General features: G+C 48.2%; 1 protein-coding gene and 1 long non-coding RNA gene across 2 annotated transcripts in view; one reads left to right on the plus strand and one right to left on the minus strand.

Annotated features, from left to right (window-relative positions):
• Window positions 1-1207: 1207 nt before the first annotated feature.
• LOC119322579 (early nodulin-93-like) overlaps window positions 1208-20215 on the minus strand; it is a 26259-nt gene continuing 7251 nt past the window's right edge. Inside the window, exon 4 of the mRNA XM_037596062.1 lies at window positions 1208-1565. Within this exon, the coding sequence (XP_037451959.1) occupies window positions 1474-1565 (92 nt within the window). The 3' untranslated portion in view covers window positions 1208-1473. The remainder of the gene's footprint in view (window positions 1566-20215) is intronic.
• Window positions 7337-10309, plus strand: LOC119322580. Its single transcript, XR_005155709.1, has 3 exons — window positions 7337-7571; window positions 9630-10050; window positions 10142-10309. It is a non-coding gene; the product is annotated as an uncharacterized LOC119322580 (long non-coding RNA).

Below are 20215 nucleotides of genomic sequence, written 5' to 3' on the forward strand. Positions count from 1 at the left end.
AGTGTTTTGGGGGTTCAGTGGGTGACACAAAACCCTCCAGGGATCATTTAGTAAAAATAATACGTTGTAATGTGCTCGAGGCATCAATGGTGGAGCTAGCTCCCGGCGACCTGGGGCAGCTGTCGGGCTGCTCCAGCCATTCTTTACTAAACAATACAAAGAAATCATAAGAAACCATGATTAGCATTACTAATTACTTGGGCAAATGCGGGACAACAACGCTGTGTAAAGACTTTGCCCCGGCTCCTTTAGCTCGCTGGCTCCACCACTGCGAGGCATTGTCTTAGTTTTTATAGAAAAAGTCTCTAAGCACCACCACTCCAGACTCGAACGAGGGTGGGCTAGCTCGCTCCATGCGAGCCCAACTAGCACGGTGACATCATATGTTCACATGATATTTTTCCTAATACTCCTTATGTTCCTAAATATAAATTTTTTAAAATATTTCAATATAAACTACGTACTGATGTATATAAACGTATTTAGTGTGGATTCACTCATTTTCCTTCGTATGTAATCTTTATTGGAATCTCTTAAAAGACTTATATTTAGTAATGGAGGGAGTATGTATTAGTGCTTTTTTTAATATGGATTAGGGAGACAAGAGTGAGTGGGGCGTTTCTGCTCCGGGCTCAGTCACACCCGCGTTGACAAAAAAAAATCAAAACAAATACTAGAAAAATTCAAAAAAAATCAGTTTTTTTTGTGTGGTAGATAATTTGATGTGTGAGGTCCGCTGAAAACTTCATCTCATTTGGACATTTGAGTAACTCTCGGCAGAAAAGGCAAAATCGGGGTATGTAAAAAAAATCACTGTTCATATTGTTTTGACCCAATTTATTTTCTTTTTTTTGCCAAGAGCTGCTAAGATGTCCAAATGGGCTGAGATTTGAAGCGGACATCAAATTACCTACCGGACAAAAAAATGGATTTTTTTTTAATTTTTCTAGCATTTGTTTTGATTTTTTTTTCCTGAGAGCAGATGAGCCTGGGCACCGAGTTGGATTTTCGGGATTTTCGGGCAAGAGTATGTTTTAGTGTTTTTTCCTAATATGGATTAGAGAGACAAACTATTTTTGAATATGGTCGGCCACTCCAGATATCGAGCGAACGGTCAACTTGGTCTTCCAAAATTGTTGACCTATCCCTTCTTTGGCAGATCAAGAACCAAATTATTTTGGATACGAAATTTCGGTTCAGTTATTAGTTTTAACTAAACAGAACTGAAGTAGACTGACAGCACAACAACAGTTTTAACTAAGCATCCCGTCTTTTATTCCACTTCCAATTGGGAGCAAACGGGGTCCACTGCCCTAGCAGGCAGCAACTCTCTTTAGTCTTTACATTGCAAGGTTAGGTACAAAATAAGCCTGAAACTGAAAATCGCCGTACGGTCGTGCATCACCATCCATAGATGGAACAGAGGGGAGTTTGACGCGATTCGCATCAGCCTCGGTTCTGTACAGTCCTGGATCAAGTCGACTTGTCAATCCTCCCAATGGTGTTCTGTCTTGCGTTTCGTAGGATGGTTTTATCTGCGGTGATGAAGAAGCCAGCGATACAGGCTGTCCAATAAAAACAAGGATATTGTTATAGTAAACTCCCAATTTTGTGTTGCGTGAGCATGGCAAACAAGAATGATCATCTTTCTGAGCTACAGATGAAGCAATAGGCATGATCCTTGAACAAATGGCTATGATCGATCTGAAGTACGATAGCAACTTCTATTGTGTGAAGCCCTGCCAGCAACTTGATACTAATCTCATCGGGATAGCCAAATCATTCAGTGCGAATAAACAAACATAATCGCATAAATCTAGCAAAACATGTGGAGTTTGCAATGATTAATTTGCACCTTAAACGAAGGAATAATTAGTAGAAGCGAAAATCCAGTACCAGATATTGTTCACGAACTCACTAGTTGAATTAAGATTTAAGCGGTGGCCCTTGTGTAAATTATTAACCTCTAAACAGACAACGAAAAATGTTGCATCTACGGTCAATTCTAAGTAGGAAAAAATTGCACTGGATCTGGTCCAGACTGCAGCAATAGGCTGGGCATTCGGTTAGACTGAACGATCAGTGTGGTTCTTCAGTGGTGTCAGAGGCGTGGATCTCATCTCTTAGTCCATCAGGGATAACTACTTCCTCCGTTCCTAAATATAAGTCTTTTTAGACATTTCAAATGGACTACAACGTAAGGATGTATGTAGACATATTTTCGAGTGTAGATTCACTCACTTTGCTCCATATGTGGTAACTTGTTGGAATATCTAAAAAGGCTTATATTTAAAAACAAAGGGAGTAGCAAATATGCCCGTGCGATGCAAAGGGATAAAAGGTAACTCGGCACCATCGTACTAAAAGAATATACTGCGTGCAAGGCACAAGAATTGGTCTCTGCAGGTGTGGCAGAGATAAAAGAACCTACAAGAGTTCTCGAGCACAAACGTTCATTGATTTGCCTTCCAGCGAGATTTGCTCTTGCACCATCAGGTTGCCCTACGCAGAGTCAATGCATTTCTTAATATTTAGGCTTACATGGAAATTGTTGATGTGGTCACGCCTAAGATCCTGCTTTTAACCTGCTAATCTCTCTCTCCATACAGATATGTCCATTGGCCAATGTGTGTTTTCTCGGTCGGAAGTTCCAGTAACAGATCTATCTTTTCAGTTTGTCGGGGATATACCCCGAGGTATGACCCGGCCGGATATATGACCCGGCCAAGACTTGGCGCTTCACCGGTAACCCGCCTGAAGGTTGGCGACTCACTGGTCTGGCGACTCACTAATGACCCCGACGGCGGGTCAGATGGATGACAAGGCCCAAGGCCCAGTAGGCCGGCTCATGTTATGGTAGGCCCGCTTAAGAGGAAAAGGCATAAGGAATATTCCCTTACAAAGGAAGCAAAAATAGGACTCCACTTGTAATAGAGTAATCATAATCCTACTAGGACTAGTTATGTAACCCGCCCCTTCAACTTATATAAGGAGGGGCGGAGCACCCCAAGAGGGACAAGTTGAGACAGACAAGTCAATAGCTCTCGAGATAGAGGTAGCGAAAGAGCACCCTTGTAATCATGAGCATCGTCATCATGAATATCAATGAAGCAGGATGTAAGCTTTTACCTCCACCGTGAGGGGCCGAACCTAGGTAAAACCTCGCGTCCCTCGTCCCGTTCAACCCCTCTCAAGCTACCAGTTAGATGCGTTGGCCTCGCGACTAAGTCCTTTTCACCAGGACATCTGTCGAGGCAAATGTTGTTACCGTTTGGAAAAAATTGGATGAAAAGAATAAAGATGATTGCATTGATTTGATTATGTGAACGCAAAGAAGAGAATAATATATGTAGATACGATGCCAATTTAACGTACCGAGAACTAAAAATGCAATCAGGTCCAGGTCGTGCTAATGTTCGCGTTGATCGATTACCACTCAGAGAATGGCGGCTGCCTTCCTCCGCAACCTTCTCCTGGCCTCGGCAGAGCAGCGCCTCTGCTTTACGCCAGCACGTACATGCTGCTCGCCACCTCCTTCCTCCTCCACGCCGATGATGACACCTACGTCATTGTGTATTCTTTCTATGGGTCACCGTTGTGGGACCCCGATCCTGTCTTTCGTGCACCAGTCTGGAGCTGGCCACTCTCGGCCTACGGTCATCAGGCAAAGAGTCTCACGCACTGGAGCTGCCCATTGGCGCGGCAGGCAGCGGGACCGTCAAGTTTTACAAGCTGGCGCACGCCCTGCTGATGGCCCACATGCCGCTCCTCGTTGACTATAGGTGCAGCTGCTCAAGGTCTTTTGTGCCTTCGACCACGACAACAAAGGCTACATCTCCGCCTGCCAAGCTCACGTGCTCCATGGCGAGGCTGGGCCAGCCGCTCATGTTTGATGTTTGATCACATTTGACGTTTGATGTGCTCAGGACCATGACGCATATCGGGATAGGTTGGGGGACACCTTGGTGGCCAGCCGGACACAGTGCGTCGGCGGCGGCAGTGACGGGCACAGCAGGTCTCGAGCTCACCGCCCGCTTTGCTCCCTTAGCCTGCGGTCGACGAACAACGAGTCTCGCGCGCTGCTGCTGGCCATCGACGACAACACCGAGAACTGCGACACCTTGATGCGGGACGCAGCCGCGGACTTCCTGCATGGGGCAAGCAGACAAGGAAGAAAGAATAGGGGTCATGTGTCAGCGAAGGCGGAGAGGAAGAGTCTGTCTCAGCTCGGAGTACTGCCTGACGACGGACGAAAAAAGAGGCGCGAGCGTCGAGCGGGTGCGCCCTCGTAACACGAGAACAACGGGGAGGCATAAGGCTGGCGGCAGTGGGGAAGCCAAGCTTCAATAGGAACTTGCAATTTCCTAAGGCTAGGAGCGTCAGGCGGCTACCCTCGCCACGCGAGAACGACGGGGAGTCACGACACGAGAATGACAGGGAGTCGTGACGCACGGTTTCTCAGTGCAGTGGCGTGGGGCGTTCGGGCGAGACGAACTAAGAAGACTCGGACCTTATTTTTCACTTGCTGGTGGCATTGGGGTAAATTTTGGCAGCTCTAGGGGCAATTGCAATGACGTATGGAAAAACAGGACAAATCAATCCTGCCTTTAATATTATTAAGTGTGAGATTAGTAAGGATATCTTTTTGTTAGGGAGGTGACTGGTTCAGCTAGAAAGATAAAGATATCGTCTCTGTTAGGGAACTCGAAATTCCATTCTTAGGCATCAATCGAGTCTTCCCTAAAGGGACACCATGTGCCACACAAGGATTATGGAATAGATGAAACTGAAATAGTAAAGATCTAATCCCCGCCCCCAACCTTCTCTCTCTATCATCCCCGACACTATGGTTGGCCAACCTTCGCACCTCGGAGCCCCACTGTGTCATGTTCATCGGTCTTAGGACCAGTATCAATCCTAGCACGTGACGACTTGGTATCAGACATACTGGTCCTCGGCGCATCCCACCACCGACCTCCAAGGCCTCCCTTCCATAGATTGTCAAGCTCCTAGACAAGAAGCTCTGTGCTGAAGAAGGAATTTGAGGCAGATATTGAAGAACCCAAGGAGCAAGCAGCAGCCAACAGGTTGTCATTGCATGCCTGGAGAAGGGCAGCCCTAGTCAGACCTTCAACAAGGACAAGCACAACTGCTGCAGTTCCTCCTCTGATCTAGAGGACCACGCCTACGCCTACCCCTACGAAAGCAGCAAAATCGGCACCTAATACAAGCCGATGAGTGCGACCTACAACAGCAGCGGAGGAACCTCCAGCAGTAGAGATGGAGTGCCCTCCAGAGGCAGCCATGCCACCAATCGGAAGGGCAGCAACACACACAACAACAGTGGTAGCAGAGTTCTCTCCGGTTGGGGTAGTGGAGCATCAGTAGATTGCTCCCTCCCCAGTAGCAACGACCACTCCTCTTCCCAAGCCACCAGCAACACCTTTGTTTCCTGCACTGCTCCTCCATAGGACAGCAGCAGCATCAGAGTTCATTGTGGCTGCAGCAAAGGATGAGCCACTCCTTGCAACCCTCGCTCCAAAGCCTAAGGATAAGCTTGGGACTTGCTAGTCGTGTGTGGGGTGTAGACGAGGGAGAATGCCAAGCTCCATCGCCCACTTGGCAATCTGCCCAGCGGCGTCCCGGTTGTTGAGACCTCAATAATCAGGACGCAGCTGATCATTGGATTGGATGCGGTTGAAAGTAGTGGACCATCTTGCGAGATGCCATGAACACCCTATAGATGATCTTGTATATCTGTGGGTACCGTGCCTTGGACTCGGAAAGCACCTTGCAAGAGATCCCGATGAGTAAGAGTAGTGTGGCGTCGTGAGTCTCCACTCGACATGGTTCGCCTATGGCATAGATGGGCCTCATTAGAGTTTATTTGCTTTCCGTTGTAATGCTACTCTATTTGAACCAGTAGCTCTGGCTACTTGGAGTTTATTGGGGATCTCCCTGTCTTCCAAGGGACCCCGCAGATAGATTCCTCAAGAGATTGCAGTGACGCGTGGAAGTGGCATGTCCTGTCCATCATCTCACTAAAAGTGGCACTGCTGCGCCAAGGACGACGTTGAGGAGCGGTCAGTGACCACGACAAGATCTCACTTTGTCCACTCCCGCGCTTACGGTTGTTACTCCTAGACGACCCGGCTGCCCTTGGCCTTCGTGGACTCGAATTGGTCCTTGCTCTTGCCCTTGCCGTAATTCATCTTGTTCCGGACAACTTCTTCACCGGTAGCGTAGCTGTTGGCGATGTCAAAGAGCTCACGAGTTGTCCGGGGAGCCTTACATGCCATCTTGTGATTGAGTTCCTTGCTCTTGAGGCCTTCCTCGAGGAGTTCTTCACCTTGGATAAGCTTGGATGTAACTCCTGAGGATCAGTTAGGTCTAATAATTCCTACGCTTGTTGTAGGTACCTTGGAAGTTGTTGACGAAGAAGGTCTTGAGGTCTATCCAGTCCTTGATGTTGTCCTAAGGCATAATGGTGAGCCAGGCTAGAGCCGAGTCTACCCAAGTTCAAGGACAGGTGTCGGATCACGACGTAGGCGTTGCCGCCAGAGGGCACGCACGCACACCATGTGATAATCAACCAATCAGATATACGGCAGCGCCTCACCTGTGCACTTGTCGATGTCGTTGACTCAAAAATGTGGTCGTGGTATGTCGTGCATACGACCATCAATGGGATCATGGTGATCCCTTTTGGTTCGAGCACAAAGAGAAGAATTAGCAGAAACGCACAAAGTTTACCCAGGTTCGGGCCGCTGTGAAGCGTAGAACCCTACTCCTACTTTGTATATTGGATGTGTATATCCAGTTACAAGGAGCGCACGTCCGGCAAGGTGCTCAGGAAATGCTGCTACCCGTGCAAACGGACAGGGTTTCGACCTTTGTCAAGGTAGCCATGGGCCTCCTTTTATAGACCAAGGGGTCACCATAGTGGCAAAATGATAAATAAACATTGTAGATAGTGGCTATCTCTGTTTTCAAGGCGTCCCTAAGGCGTCGCCTAGGCGACGCTTAGGCGTCAGGGCGCCCTGCGAGGGCAAGGCGTCCACCTCGCCTTAGGTGGGTGTCTAAGGCGTCCGCCTTAAGCTATAAGGCGTCCGAGGCGTCTGCCTAGGCGTCCGAGGCGTTGCCTTAGTCCATTTTGGACGCCTTAGCTTGCCAGGCAGGCAGGGGAGCTGTTTTAGGCGGGAAACAGAGTTTTGGCGGGAAACTGGAATCATGTTGGCGCCAACAGGTAAGAGGGGAGAAAGAGAGAGAGAGAAACAGCCCCCAATCCACACACTCCTCCCCCTCCTTCTCTTCAGTGGCTCCTCTCCAGCAGATCTGGTTCCTCCTCCTCTCCAGCAGCTCCTCCCCCTCCTCTCCAACGGTTCCTCCTCTCCAGCAGCTCCTCCTCTTCCTCCTGTCCAGCAGCTCCTCCTCATCCTCCTGTCCAGCAGCTCCTCCTCTGCAGTACAGCAACAACAAGCAAGAGCAACAGTAAGGTATACCTCCCTCTCCCTTCTCCCACACCCTCCTCTGCTCTCTTTCTTCTTTGCTGGACTGTTTTGTGCTAGCTGGTTGGTGGTTGCTCACTTGTCTCTTATAGTGGTTAGTGCCTTAGTGGCCAGGCATATGTTAGTGATTAGTTTAATGATAGTGGGGTTAGTGCCTTAGTGGATGCTCCTTGGTTGAATAAAATAATGCATGCTGTTGGCCTGTTGGGTGGATTAGAATAAAGGCTAGTTGAATACTGATGCATGATGTGTTGTGCTCAACAATGGATTAGTTTAATGACTAGTTGAATGCTGATTAGTTTAATGGCTAGTTGATTGTCGCTGTTTGCTACATCTGCATGAGTAGAGTAGTTTAGTTGCTGCCACAGCAGCCTTTTCATATGCCATGGCAGCCCTTTTATCAGTTATGCTAATATTCCTTTGTGTTTGGTTGTTTGCTGCAGGTAGTAGAAGTGTAGCACCATGGATGGAAATGCAGCAGCTGATGGGGGTGAGCCCACCTACGATCCAATGAAAGATCCAACAAGGAAGCCACAACGGTCAAATGATCCGGGATGGAACTATGGATATTGGTCTGAGCCTCCAAATCGGGATCTTGTTGTGTGCGCTCTTTGTGGCAAGATAACTTCTGGAGGGATCAAGAGGCATAAAGAGCATCTTGCGGGCGTCGGGGGAGATGCAATTGGTTGTCCTAAGGCCACCACACAATTGAGGAGAGAAATGGGAACATATTTGGAGCAAAATAGGAGGATCAAGGGAGTAGTAGATGTAGATGATGTTCAGGAGGTTGTGGAGGTGAGTTCAGTTGGAGCAAACATTGCCTCTAAAAGGCCAAGCTCAGGGACAGCAGCCAAACAGAATAAGAAAGCGTTTATCACCAACATGCAAGGTAAAAAGAAGTCTGTTTCTGTTGTGTCTGCCGCCAATAGTTCCAAGCCAATTGTTGCCATGCTACGAAGAACACCCGAGGATCTTGTAGATGAAAGACGCTCTGGGTGTTCTCAAAGCACCATGGAGTCCAGCACAAAGACTCCAGAAGAGAGGCAGTATGTCAATATGCAATGGGCATTGTTCTTTTACGAGTGTGGCATTCCATTCAACGCTGCAAGTAGTAAGCAGTTTGAGGTTGCAATTGAAGCCTCTTGTCAATATGGGTCAGGTTACAAGCCTCCTAGTGCACATGAGCTGAGAGAGAAATTGCTTAATGATTGTGTGAAGGAAACAGGACTTTTGAGGAGGCAACACGAGGCAGCATGGAAAAAATATGGATGCACACTCATGTCGGATGGCTGGTCGGATAAAAGAGGACGCCATTTGATTAACTTCCTTGTTAATAGTCCAGAGGGCACTTTCTTCTTGGAGTCGGTTGATGCCTCAAGTGTATGTCATGATGGTGATATGATAGCTGATTTGCTTGAGAAGAGAATTCTGGATGTTGGAAAAGAGAATGTGGTACAAGTTATCACCGATAATGGTGCTAATTACAAGAAAGCTGGCCACCTTCTAATGGAGAGGATGCCTACTCTATATTGGAGCCCGTGTGCATGTCATTGCTTGGACCTAATGTTGGAAGATATAGGAAAGTTGAAGGCATTTAAGAAGCCTATTGCAGGGGCTAGACGTGTCACAACTTTCATCTATAGACATGGAAGACTTCTTAGTCTAATGAGGAAGGCCACGGGTGGGGATCTTGTGAGACCAGCAGCCACTCGTTTTGCCACAGCCATCCTCACACTTAGGAGTTTGGTCAAGAACAAGGCTGCATTGAGGAGTTTATTTACATCTGAAGAATGGGTTGGAAACAAGTTAGCAAAAACACAAGTTGGCTTGAATGTGCAAGAGATTATACTTTCAACGGAGTGGTGGAGCGCAATTGAGGACTGCCTTAGAGCTTCAACTCCACTTCTTAGAGTTCTTAGAGTAGCAGATGGTGATGAGAAGCCTGCCATGCCAGAGATTAAAGCACTTATGATTTATGCAAAGGAGAGGATCAATCTAGGTTTCCCTCAACAAAACAAGCAACCATTGCTCAAGAAGATCTTGGCCATTGTTGATAAGCGTTGGGAGAATCAAATGGATCATCCATTGTATGGGGCTGCTCTATTTTTGAACCCAGGAAAGTTCTTTCCTATTGTAAGCAGAAATGATGATGCCTTAGTTGGGGAGCTTAGGAGCTGCTTTAATGATGTGCTTGCAAAAATGGTACCGGATGCCAATGTTCGAAAAAAGATTGATCAACAATCTGTGCTCTATGAGCAACAGCGAGAAAGCTTTTCTAATCCATTGGCACTCGAGACCATGAGCACAAGAAACCCTCGTAAGTCATATTAAATGCATCATGTTAATTTCAGCATGTTAATTCCAGTTCCAGCAATGTAATTTCTGTACAAACTCTTAATATGTGTTAGTTTTTATCATTTTAGTTGATTGGTGGAGTTCATTTGGTGGTCGGGCCATTGACCTACAAAGGTTTGCAAAGCGCATTGTTAGTCTTTGTGCTTCATCATCTGGTTGTGAGAGGAATTGGAGCATGTTTGAATTTGTAAGTCAACTAGTAAAGCAGTATTTGTGTTTGTTCAATGATGATTTCAGCAAGTTATTTACTTATTTCATTTGTTGTTTCTACTTTGTAGATCCATACAAAGAAAAGGAACAGATTACAATGGAAAAGGTTGAATGATCTTGTCTTTGTTTCATACAACCGGAAGAATATGCAACGGTTTCAAAAGAGGCGTGAGAAGGTGGGCGAGAATAGCTTTGAGGCTTTGGTCATTGAGGATTTTGATTGGGGCAATGAGTGGGTGGACCCATCACTATCACAACCTCAAGGTGCTCGAGGTTGTCCTGAAGACAATCAAGACATTACATGGGAGGATGTTGATGTGGCTATTGGTGCATCTTCAAACCTTCGAGGCCGCAATCTGCATAGGACAGCAACTACACTTCGTAGGGGCCAGACAAATGTCCGTCTGCACTACGCACGCAAGAGACCTACTACAACACGACCTATAATTCCTGAAGAAGATGAGGTAGAGGAGGACTTGGAGCAAGAGCAACACTCAAGTATGCCCAATGCGGAGGGGGAGGATTCAGACTACGTTGAGGATGATGATGTGAGCAATGACGATCAAGAGCCAACTAATGTTGACCAAGATGGTGAAGACAACACCAATGCCAATGAGTTTGATGATGATGACTTTTGATTGAGACTTTGAGAGTGGAGAGACATGAGAGAGCTGAGCTGGCCACCTTTATCCCTTTTGCTATGCTGGAATTATCTATTATTCTGTTTGTCTTATGTGGAATTATCTATTATTCTGTTTGTCTTATGTGGACCATTGCAGATTGCAGTTGCACTCATACTTGCTATCTTTCTTTCCACTTTTGTTTGCTGCCTCACTTTTATTTCTATTTTTTGTGGAATGTGCACTGGTAAGTGATACATTATTCTAACATATTTGTTCATGACTTCATGTTGATGCAGAATTCTGTTGGGGAGAAAAGCAAGTGCAAAGAGGATGGGGGCTCTACAACAATCAGTTGCAAGGTGTGTATGGTTGTATGCCTAGTTGCTTAATGCCTACCAAATTCTACTTAATTCTGTTGCTTACAAGTCTCTAAGGCGTCGCCTCGCCTTATGCCTCAGCGCTTAGGCAGTGAGGCGCGCCCCCCCAGCGCCTCGCCTCGCCTTACCGCCTTAAAAACATAGGTGGCTATAGTGCCAAATACCTAACTCTTGATGGGTTAGAACAAACGCATTAAATGCACCATGAGGTGTCTTGTGGATGGAGCTCCCCGGCAAGGTTGGTCTCTCCTTCTGTGCCGTTCACCCATCTACCTTCTAGTGCCTTGACATATCATTTGGACGGGTGTCATTAAAGTTGTATCTTCAGAGGCGAGCTGCCACGTGCCCAGACAAAGCTCACCTAACTACCTACCCACTCGACACCTAATCGACAAGTGACAACCTGATCGATGAGGTGGAGCGGTGGCAAGGTAGTGGGATTCTTGCCGGGTTCTCCCAGGCAAGGATCTTGCCGGGTCCTCGAGCCGTATCTTCAGTATTTCTGACCTCTAGCTCGGAGATCTCCTTTGTATGCTTGTAATCTGATCTTGAGTTTTAGCTTTAGTTATCCTCCGGCAAGCCTTGCCATCGGGAAGGCTACTACTGCCTGTGCATAAGTCTGGGGTATTGAAAACCCAATTCTTAATACACCGACAGGAGCCCCGGGGCTGGGCCACACACGCATGCGAGGCGTCGTTGGGCTAGGCCCAAACAATGCACAGGCACGCGTGCAGAGAATAACTGCTACAATCTATCATAATCTTCTCTTTTACTGCGCCTCCCACCACGCGCATTAAATGCAGAACATGGGAGAGGTGGATGAAAACGGCTGCTGCGGTAATGCGCCTGCAAAAGCACATCCACGTCGGATCGTAAAGAGCCAGCCCCGCTTCTTCCTTGTAAAAAGGAATCCGCAGGGGTGCTCCTCATTTACCTTCCCTCTTTCCAATCTAGCAGTTGCCATCGACTTCTTCCTTACGCCCTCAGAACAAAGCACTCTGCATCCATCCACCGCTCCACACTCCCACTCCTCAATCCTTACTTCCAGAACCGCCATGGCGCTGAAAGCGAGCAAGGACAAGGTGGAGAAGATCCTCAGCACAGACGCGAAGGCCTTGGCAGAAGCGCGGAAGCAGCACATCGTCTTTGACCTAGTTCTGGACAAGAGTGATCTTGTTGAACGGTACGCCTACATGTGGGGGAGAGATGAGAGCTCACTCTGCCCCGCATGTTCTTCCTGGCTCCACCAAGAGCAACACAATCAAATATCGCTTCTTTGTTGCCTATTTCTATTGTGGGCTCTGTCTCCCTTTTTCTGATTTCTTCAACGACATCATGCATACATATGGCTTCCATCTGCTTGATTTCACACCAAATGCAATCACTTGCATGTTGGTTTTTGCACATCTTTGCGAAAATTTTGCTGGGGTGATTCCAAACACTCCACTCTTCCGCCACTATTTCATTCCCCATATCGAATTTGGAGATGCCCTTTCTGGCTCCATCTCTTGGATTCCTAGGCCTGGGACCAAGGATATATATCTTGAAGGAGCAGGACATAAGAAATGGGAAGAATGGCGGGGCGAGTGGTGCTGGATCAAGGACGATGATTTCCCCCATTTTTGTTTGCCCCGGCAGACCAAACCAGATCGCGGCATAGATTGGAGCGGCCATGACAAGGATGACCAGAAGCTCGTGATTGCCATCACCAAGATCCACCATCTCAGTTTTGCCAAGCTCACCATTGAAGCAGTTGGTGCAAACTTCCTTCGCCGCCGAATCGCCCCTCTGCAAAACAGGAAACAACCAGCTTGGTAATACAAGAATGTTGCGGATGTCATGAGGCTGCACCCCGGATTGACACCAATTTGACGGTCCTGCAGCAATGCTCTATGCCACGCGCTGTTTAGGTCAGACGGCAAGACCAAATTGCCGGCAAGCGTCGTCCCCTTGTGCAACAACTCGGCCTTGACCGCAATCATTGCGATGATGCCATAGTGCAATGCACATGGAGTTGTTGGAAACTGGGCGAAGCCGCCCAAAGAAGGCGTGCAGGAATTCTTTGATACCCTTTTGGAGAGAGTTCTCAGAGAAGAAATAGATCTCATCCGCGACACCCCCGGCAAGGAGGTCGCCTATATTGCGAGCAGAGCAGAGAAAGCTCAGCTTGCTGCGGCGGCCGGTGTCTTTGGTCATTTGGCGACTGAAACTGGCGAAGAAGAAGTATGGATGCCTGAAGAAGATCTTGCTGGCGAAGATGTGGTTGCCTGTGAGCAGGGCGATGAAGTTGCCAGGAGTTCCACTGGCAAGGGGACAACCGAAGAGCAGGAACACGAAGAGCCCCTTGTTCCGCCAAGGAAGCAACGCATCCTCCGCTACTTCTAATGACCCAGTACGTCCATCATCTTCAAGTGGTAAAACTGTTGACAAGGGACCAGCCAGCAAGACTTCGCAGCGGCAAGGAGCTCAATAGCAACCTGCGCGGCGCACAAGACAGACCGCCATGTCAACAGCTGGAGCGTCAAGATCGTCGAATGCAACCCGCCAGCAACCGGAGCCGCAAGATCATCTCGATCTGCTGCTGCTGCCAAACGCACAAGAACTCCCACCCCTAGCACAACCACCGGAGCAGATGTCGATTTTGACGTTTCTGTTTTCAGCGAAGGGCGAAGCAGAGTAAGAATTCTTGTCATCCCCTTTAATTCTTGACTTGTTGATCTGACTTGTCTTGACTTGATTTCTGCAGACGCGGAAACCTTGGCGCAAAGGCGGACGAAGAGGGCGAAGACCTCGACGGCCGACGAGCCCCCGACAAGTACCATGGCAGGTCCAGAGACCATCGTCATCATTCCCGAGCCCAGTCCTCGAGTCCCCAGTCCAGCCCCCAATGTGAGTCCATCACTCATTTCCCGCTTGCAAGCCTTGGGCGTGGAGATCTTCACTGCTGGCATCAGCGAGCTTGTAGGAGAAGAGCGGTGCCAAGAAGGCCAGCCTGAAGTCACCCTTGATGTGCCGTCCTCCTCAACCACACTACTTGAAGATGACTCTTCGGCAAGGGCCTCCAGCGTCGAGAAGCCGGCAAGCAAGGATGTCGGCAGCCATGCAACGGCAATCGATGTTGTCGGAAGGGAAGAAGTTACCCCTCAACAGATTCACACAGATAATCCACTTGCTTTTGAGCATTCATTTTTCTTTCATTGTTTTTGTTTTCTTGAACTTGGCTTTGAATCTAATTTGCCTTTCTCCTTCATCTTAGATCCACCTCCAACCGACATGAATGTTGATGTTGATGTTGAGGGGATAGTCAAGGACGCTGTTGCAGAGGCTGACAGGATTGCCGCCGACGAGACCACCAAGAGAGTTGATGGGGGAGCCGGCAACGAATCCACAGGGGCACTGACGGCATTCCTGCCACAGGAACGCTTGGCGCTGACCCAGACGCGAAGGCATCAGTTGCCGGCAAAGCAGTTGTCAGGGATGATCCCTCCACATCTAAAGAGCCCCCAGCAAGCAAGCTTCTCAAGGTTGGCGACAACTTATACGTCTGCATCCCGGGAACGGCCAACACTGGAGCGCCAATTGAAGGAGAGGATTTTGAAAATGTTATTGTTGCTGCTGGACTGAGGATCGTTGACCAACCACTTATAGGCGGTAGCAAGTCAAAAGAAGAGCTCCTCCAAGCGATGAACAGCAATTTCCAACAACTTCAAGCACTTTTCCGCAACCGGTCTGACAGTCTGGACTCGAGGGCGGCAATTGTAGGAGCAGCGGAAATAGGGTTCCTTAAGCACGTTGAAGAGGCGCAAACTGAGTATGCTGAATCTCTCCAAGAGCTGAGTGCCCAACGAGAGCAACTGGCTAAAGAATGGGAAAAGTTTTTGCTGGAGAAATCTGATGCTGAGAAAGCACAAAAGGAGGCTGTGCAGAGAATGTCAGCAAAAGAAGGCAAGCTGAACGAGCGCAGGGCTGAGCTCAACTCTCATGAGGAAGACCTTGCCGCTCGCGAGGAAGCAGTGGCTGCCAAGCTCCGCGCCAAGGATGAAGAGATTGAAAATCTTGTTGTGCGGCGGAGCAGGAGCTGGAGCTGAAGTATAAAGAAGAACTTGCAGCCCAGTCTGTGGACCACGCCAGCAAGCTCAAGGAGGCCATCGATACTGCCAAAGCCGCAGAGGACGCCAAGAGTGAGTTGGTGGAGAAGGTGAAGAAGCAGCAGGCAAACCTTGAGGACTTCAGCAAGCAAATCTCAACCTTTCAGGAAGAAAGGGAGAAAATACTCCATGATCTGGCGGAGATGGAGGCCACCATATCCAGCAAGGACAAAGACCTCACTGCCGCCAACAACTCCATAAAAGACTTGCAGCTGACTGTGGCGAGACACGAGAAGAACTTGGAGAAGAGCAAAGCTCGCGAGAAGAGCTTGCTCAAGGATCTTCAAAAAGAGAAGGACTTGCTCATCAGCGCCGCCGCCACATATAATGACTATGAAAAGAGTGTGACACTCTGGACCGAGCGGCTTGTCAGTGCAGCTGAGAAGCTTACTACACAGCTAGCCAGCATGTGTCTTCAGAACTTCAAGTACTCCGCCAACGAGAATGTGAGCACCAGCGCCAGGTTGACCCTGTTCTTCGAATGTGTTGTTGACGCCCTCAAGCATATGAGACCGCAAACTCTGTCAAACCCTTCTCCGAAAGGTGCTCGTCAAGGTTGGTTACTGGAATCCTGGCACTGACTTCTCCAATGTTCTCGCAAGCCTGCCGGAGGATGCTGACACCAAGGCCATTGAAGAAGCCATCCAGCCCATCGTTGACAAGGTAAGCCAAGTGAAGAGGATTGAAGGCCAGCGTAGGGACTAGTTGCCACGCCTCGCCTTGTCTTGCCACCAACAGTCCATGTAAAAGACAATATTTATCTTAAGTTAGAACTGCAGCAAGTTATCTGATGTAATATAAATTATCTGTGTTTGATGAATATGTGTTGTTTCCCCTTGTTCGATTCCGTTTTTGCATGGTATGTTCCCTACGCTTTCTGGAAACTTGTCGGTGCGCACTTGCCGCGAGCGCTTGAGGAACAGATCCTTAGCAGCTTGCTGGAAATGTCGTCGCCGGCAAGGTCTCTTGGCGGTCTCAGTGCAGCTGCTTAGATTGTTGAGCGGACTCGAAACAAAATAAGAGCGCAGCTAATCGCGACAAGGTTCCCTCGGGTGCAGGTTTTCCATACAAAAGCCAAAAACGTTCAAGAAAGCTAGCTCTATAATAAAGAAAATTGTTTGAAAGTTTTTCAACTTAGCTTCTCTCTTTGGTGTACTGCTTGTCGTGGAATAATAAGTTGAACATCACTTGTTGGTGTCCATACTATCACTCCCCCCGGCAAACATGCACGTGAGGGAACCTTCTGTCCTTTTGAGAAAAAGAAAGAAGAGAAAATAACGATATGGAACCTTGACGGTTCGTTAATTATCCATGCAAGGCAAGCATATCACAACATCACAGAGAAACACATATAATTAAACATGTGAATTGACAAGAGTTGTGGACCACTTAGCTTTATTTCACTATGCACAGGGTCTGCGCCTGGCTTTGTACAAAGGTTTACATGCTTCGCCAGCAAACTTGTACAAAAGGTGGTTGCCGGGTGGCCCGGCAACCCGCGTCTTACGGGTAGAACTTGCGAAGATGCTCAATATTCCATGAGTTATGCACTAGAGTGCCATCTTCGGTCTCTAGGCGGACTGCACCAGGCCTAGTGACTCGTACCACCCGGTAAGGACCTTCCCACTTCGGCGTCAACTTGTTTGAATTCTTGGTGAACTGAACTCGCCGAAGAACAAGGTCGACTTCCTCAAGGCTCCGGGCGTTAACCTTGCGGCTGTGATAGAGGCGCAAAGCTTGTTCGTAACGTGTAGCACGTACAGCAGCCTGGAGACGATCTTCCTCAATGAGCGTGGCATCATCTTGGCGCAGCTGCTCTTGCTCAAGCTCATCATAAGTGAGCACTCGAGGTGACCTGTACAATTCCGTGGGGAGCACTGCTTCTGGCCCATAGACTAGGGAGAAAGGTGTCTGGCAGTGGCTCGATTTGGTGTCGTCCTAATTGACCAAAGAACGCCGGCAACTCATCAATCCAGCGTCTTCCACACTTCTGCAGCTTGTCGAAAGTTCTCGTCTTGAGCCCACACAGCACTTCAGCATTTGCTTTTTCCGCCTGGCCATTGCTCCTTGGGTGAGCAACTGATGCAAAACATATCTTGCTGCCAAGGTTGTCAAGGTACTACATGAAGGTGCGGCTCGTGAACTGTGTGTTGTTGTCAGTGATAACCCTGTTGGGCACTCCAAAACGAAAAACTAGTCCTCTGAAAAACTTCACGGCTGACTGTGTTGTCACCTTCCTCACCGGCTCCACCTCTGACCACTTTGTGAACTTGTCGATTGCACCATACAAGTACTCAAAGCCCCGACAGCGCGTGGGAAGGGGCCCAGTCTATCAAGCCCCCAGACCAAGAAGGGCCAGGAGAGAGGGATCGTTTGAAGAGCTTGGGTTGGCTGATATGATTGCTTTGAATGAAATTGGCATGCTTCACACTTGGTTACTAGCTCAGTTGCATCCTGGAGAGCAGTGGGCCAAAAGAAAGCTTTGCCAACAAGGGCCCTTGATCCTATGTGTGAGCCATATATTCCCCATGTATCTCCGCCAATAGCTTTTGTCCATCTTCCCGATAAATACACTTCAATTTCATCCCATTTTGTCTCTTTCTGTATAGGTCGTTGCCGAGAAACTGATACATACTAGACTGAAGGGCTACTCTTTCAGCTTCTTCTTGATCTTCGGGAAGTTATCCTATCTAAAGGAATTCGACAATCTGTTGTGCCCATGCCAGAGCTTGCGGTTCGACGGCAAGGACTAAATGCATTTCTTCTGCTGCAGGAGCGCTTGTATCGACGGCAAGAACTTGGTTCCTTGTCGGAGCCTGCTGCTCACCGGTAACCTTGTCATTGTCTCCGGCAACCTCCTTGCCGACAGCTTCTGGGAGCTCAGCAGGAAAGTACTTGCTGGAATTCAACTTTCTTCTTTTGTTCTGCCCAGCTGATGGTGTTACGGACGGCTGAGTCAAGTGGAGCATAAAAGTTCCTGGTTCCACAGGTAGCTTCAGTGCGGCACGCTTTGATAGATCATCTGCAATGTTGTTCTCTACACAAGGAATGTGCTCTGTTTGCAATCCGTCAAAGTGCTCTTCCAATTTTCTCACTTCATTAACATATGCTTCCATCAGTGGACTCTGATAATCTTTGTTGACTTTCTTCACAACCAACCGCGAGTCGCCTCTGATAATCAACTTTCTGATTTCAAGGTCTGTCGCGATCCTGAGACCGGCAAGCAGTCCTTCATACTCAGCAGTGTTGTTTGTCGCCTTCTCCCTGAGGAAGTGCATCTGAATCACATACTTGAGGAGCTCTCCGGTGGGTGCGACAAGCAGCACTCCAGCGCCGGCGCCTTGCAGCGAGAAGGCCCCATCAAAGTACATAATCCAATCTTGATTTGTTTCCTTGCCGGGGAGAGATGTTTCTGAAATTTCTTCGTCTGGCGTTGGCGTCCACTCTGCAATGAACTCCGCCAAGGCTCTGCCCTGAGTTGTTGAAGTGCTTTCAAACTTGAGAACAAAGCTTTGACAATTCCAACGCCCACTCAACAATCCTGCCTGTTGCATCTGGAATTCTTAAAATCCTTTGCATCCAAAAGCAAGTGACGACGGTGATTTGGTGTGCTTGAAAGTAGTGGCGCAGCTTCCTTGAGGCCACAAGAAGACCAAAAAGCAATTTTTGCACGCCAGAGTATCTTGATCTAGCCCCCTGGAGAAGGGAACTGACAAAATAGACTGGGCACTTCACCAACTTCTTCTGCACAACTTGTTGTTCTGATCCATCTGCTTGCTCTGCACTTGACTTGTCGGCAACAAGACTTGCTGGAGAAGATTCTGGCTTGTCGCTTGACGGGCCTACATCTGCTACTTCTTCGCCTTCAGCTTCCCTCTCCGCCACCAGTGAAGCACTGGCCACTTGATTCGTTGCCGCCAAGTATAACAGCAAAGGTTCTTGCGGTCTTGGTGCAACCAGTGTTGGCGCACAAGAGAGGTACTTCTTCAAGTCTTAAAGCACTGCCTCCGCTTCTGAAGTCCATTTCATTGGACCTGCCTTTTTCACGATTTTGAAAAATGGCAGGGCGCGCTCAACAGACTTGGAGATGAACCTGCTTAGTACAGCAATGTAGCCGGGAAGGCGACGCACATCCTTGACGCGCTTCGGTGCTTCAATCTACTCAATCGCTTTGATCTTGTCGAGATTGGCTGTAATTCCACGCTGAGAAACAAATAACCCGAGAAGCTTGCCGGATGGAACAGCAAACACACACTTCTCGGGGTTGAGCTTCAGATTGATCTTGCGCAGATTAACAAACATCTCCTAAATCCTGTATTAGTGTTGTCTTGTCCTTAGTTTTGACCACTATATCATCCATATATGCTTCCACATTTCTGTGCAGCTGATGTTAAAAACCAATCTGGACTGCTCTTGCAAATATTGAACCAGTACTTTACTTTTCAATCTGAAAGGCATATGTATGAAGCAGTACATGCCACATGGAGTAATAAATGCGGTCTTCTCTTCATCTTCTTTTGACATGAAAATCTGGTGATACCCGGAGTAGGCATCAAGAAACGACAGCAAGTCACATTCAGCAATGGTGTCAACAATTTGGTCGATGCGCGGCAAGGGAAATGGGTCTTTCCAACAAGCTTTATTGGCATCTGTTTAGTCAATGCAAAGACGCCACTTGCCATTCGCCTTGCGCACAACAACTGAATTGGCCAACCACGTAGGATGGAGTACACCTCTGACCAAACTTGCCGCTTCCAACTTCTTTATTTCTTTGGCAATAAACCGTTCCCGTTCCAAAGCTTGCTTCCGCACCTTCTGCTTGACGGGCCGCGCGTGAGGGCAGACGGCAAGGTGGTGCTCAGTTACCTCCTTGGGAACATCGGGGATGTCAGATGGTTGCCATGCAAACACATCGACATTCGCCCGCAGGAAGACAACGAGCGTGCTTTCCTATTTGTCGTCAAGGGTGAAACTTATGGTGAAAGTCCCCCTCC

This window comes from Triticum dicoccoides, chromosome 6B, assembly GCF_002162155.2.
Source record: "Triticum dicoccoides isolate Atlit2015 ecotype Zavitan chromosome 6B, WEW_v2.0, whole genome shotgun sequence".
Taxonomy (NCBI): Eukaryota; Viridiplantae; Streptophyta; class Magnoliopsida; order Poales; family Poaceae; genus Triticum; species Triticum dicoccoides.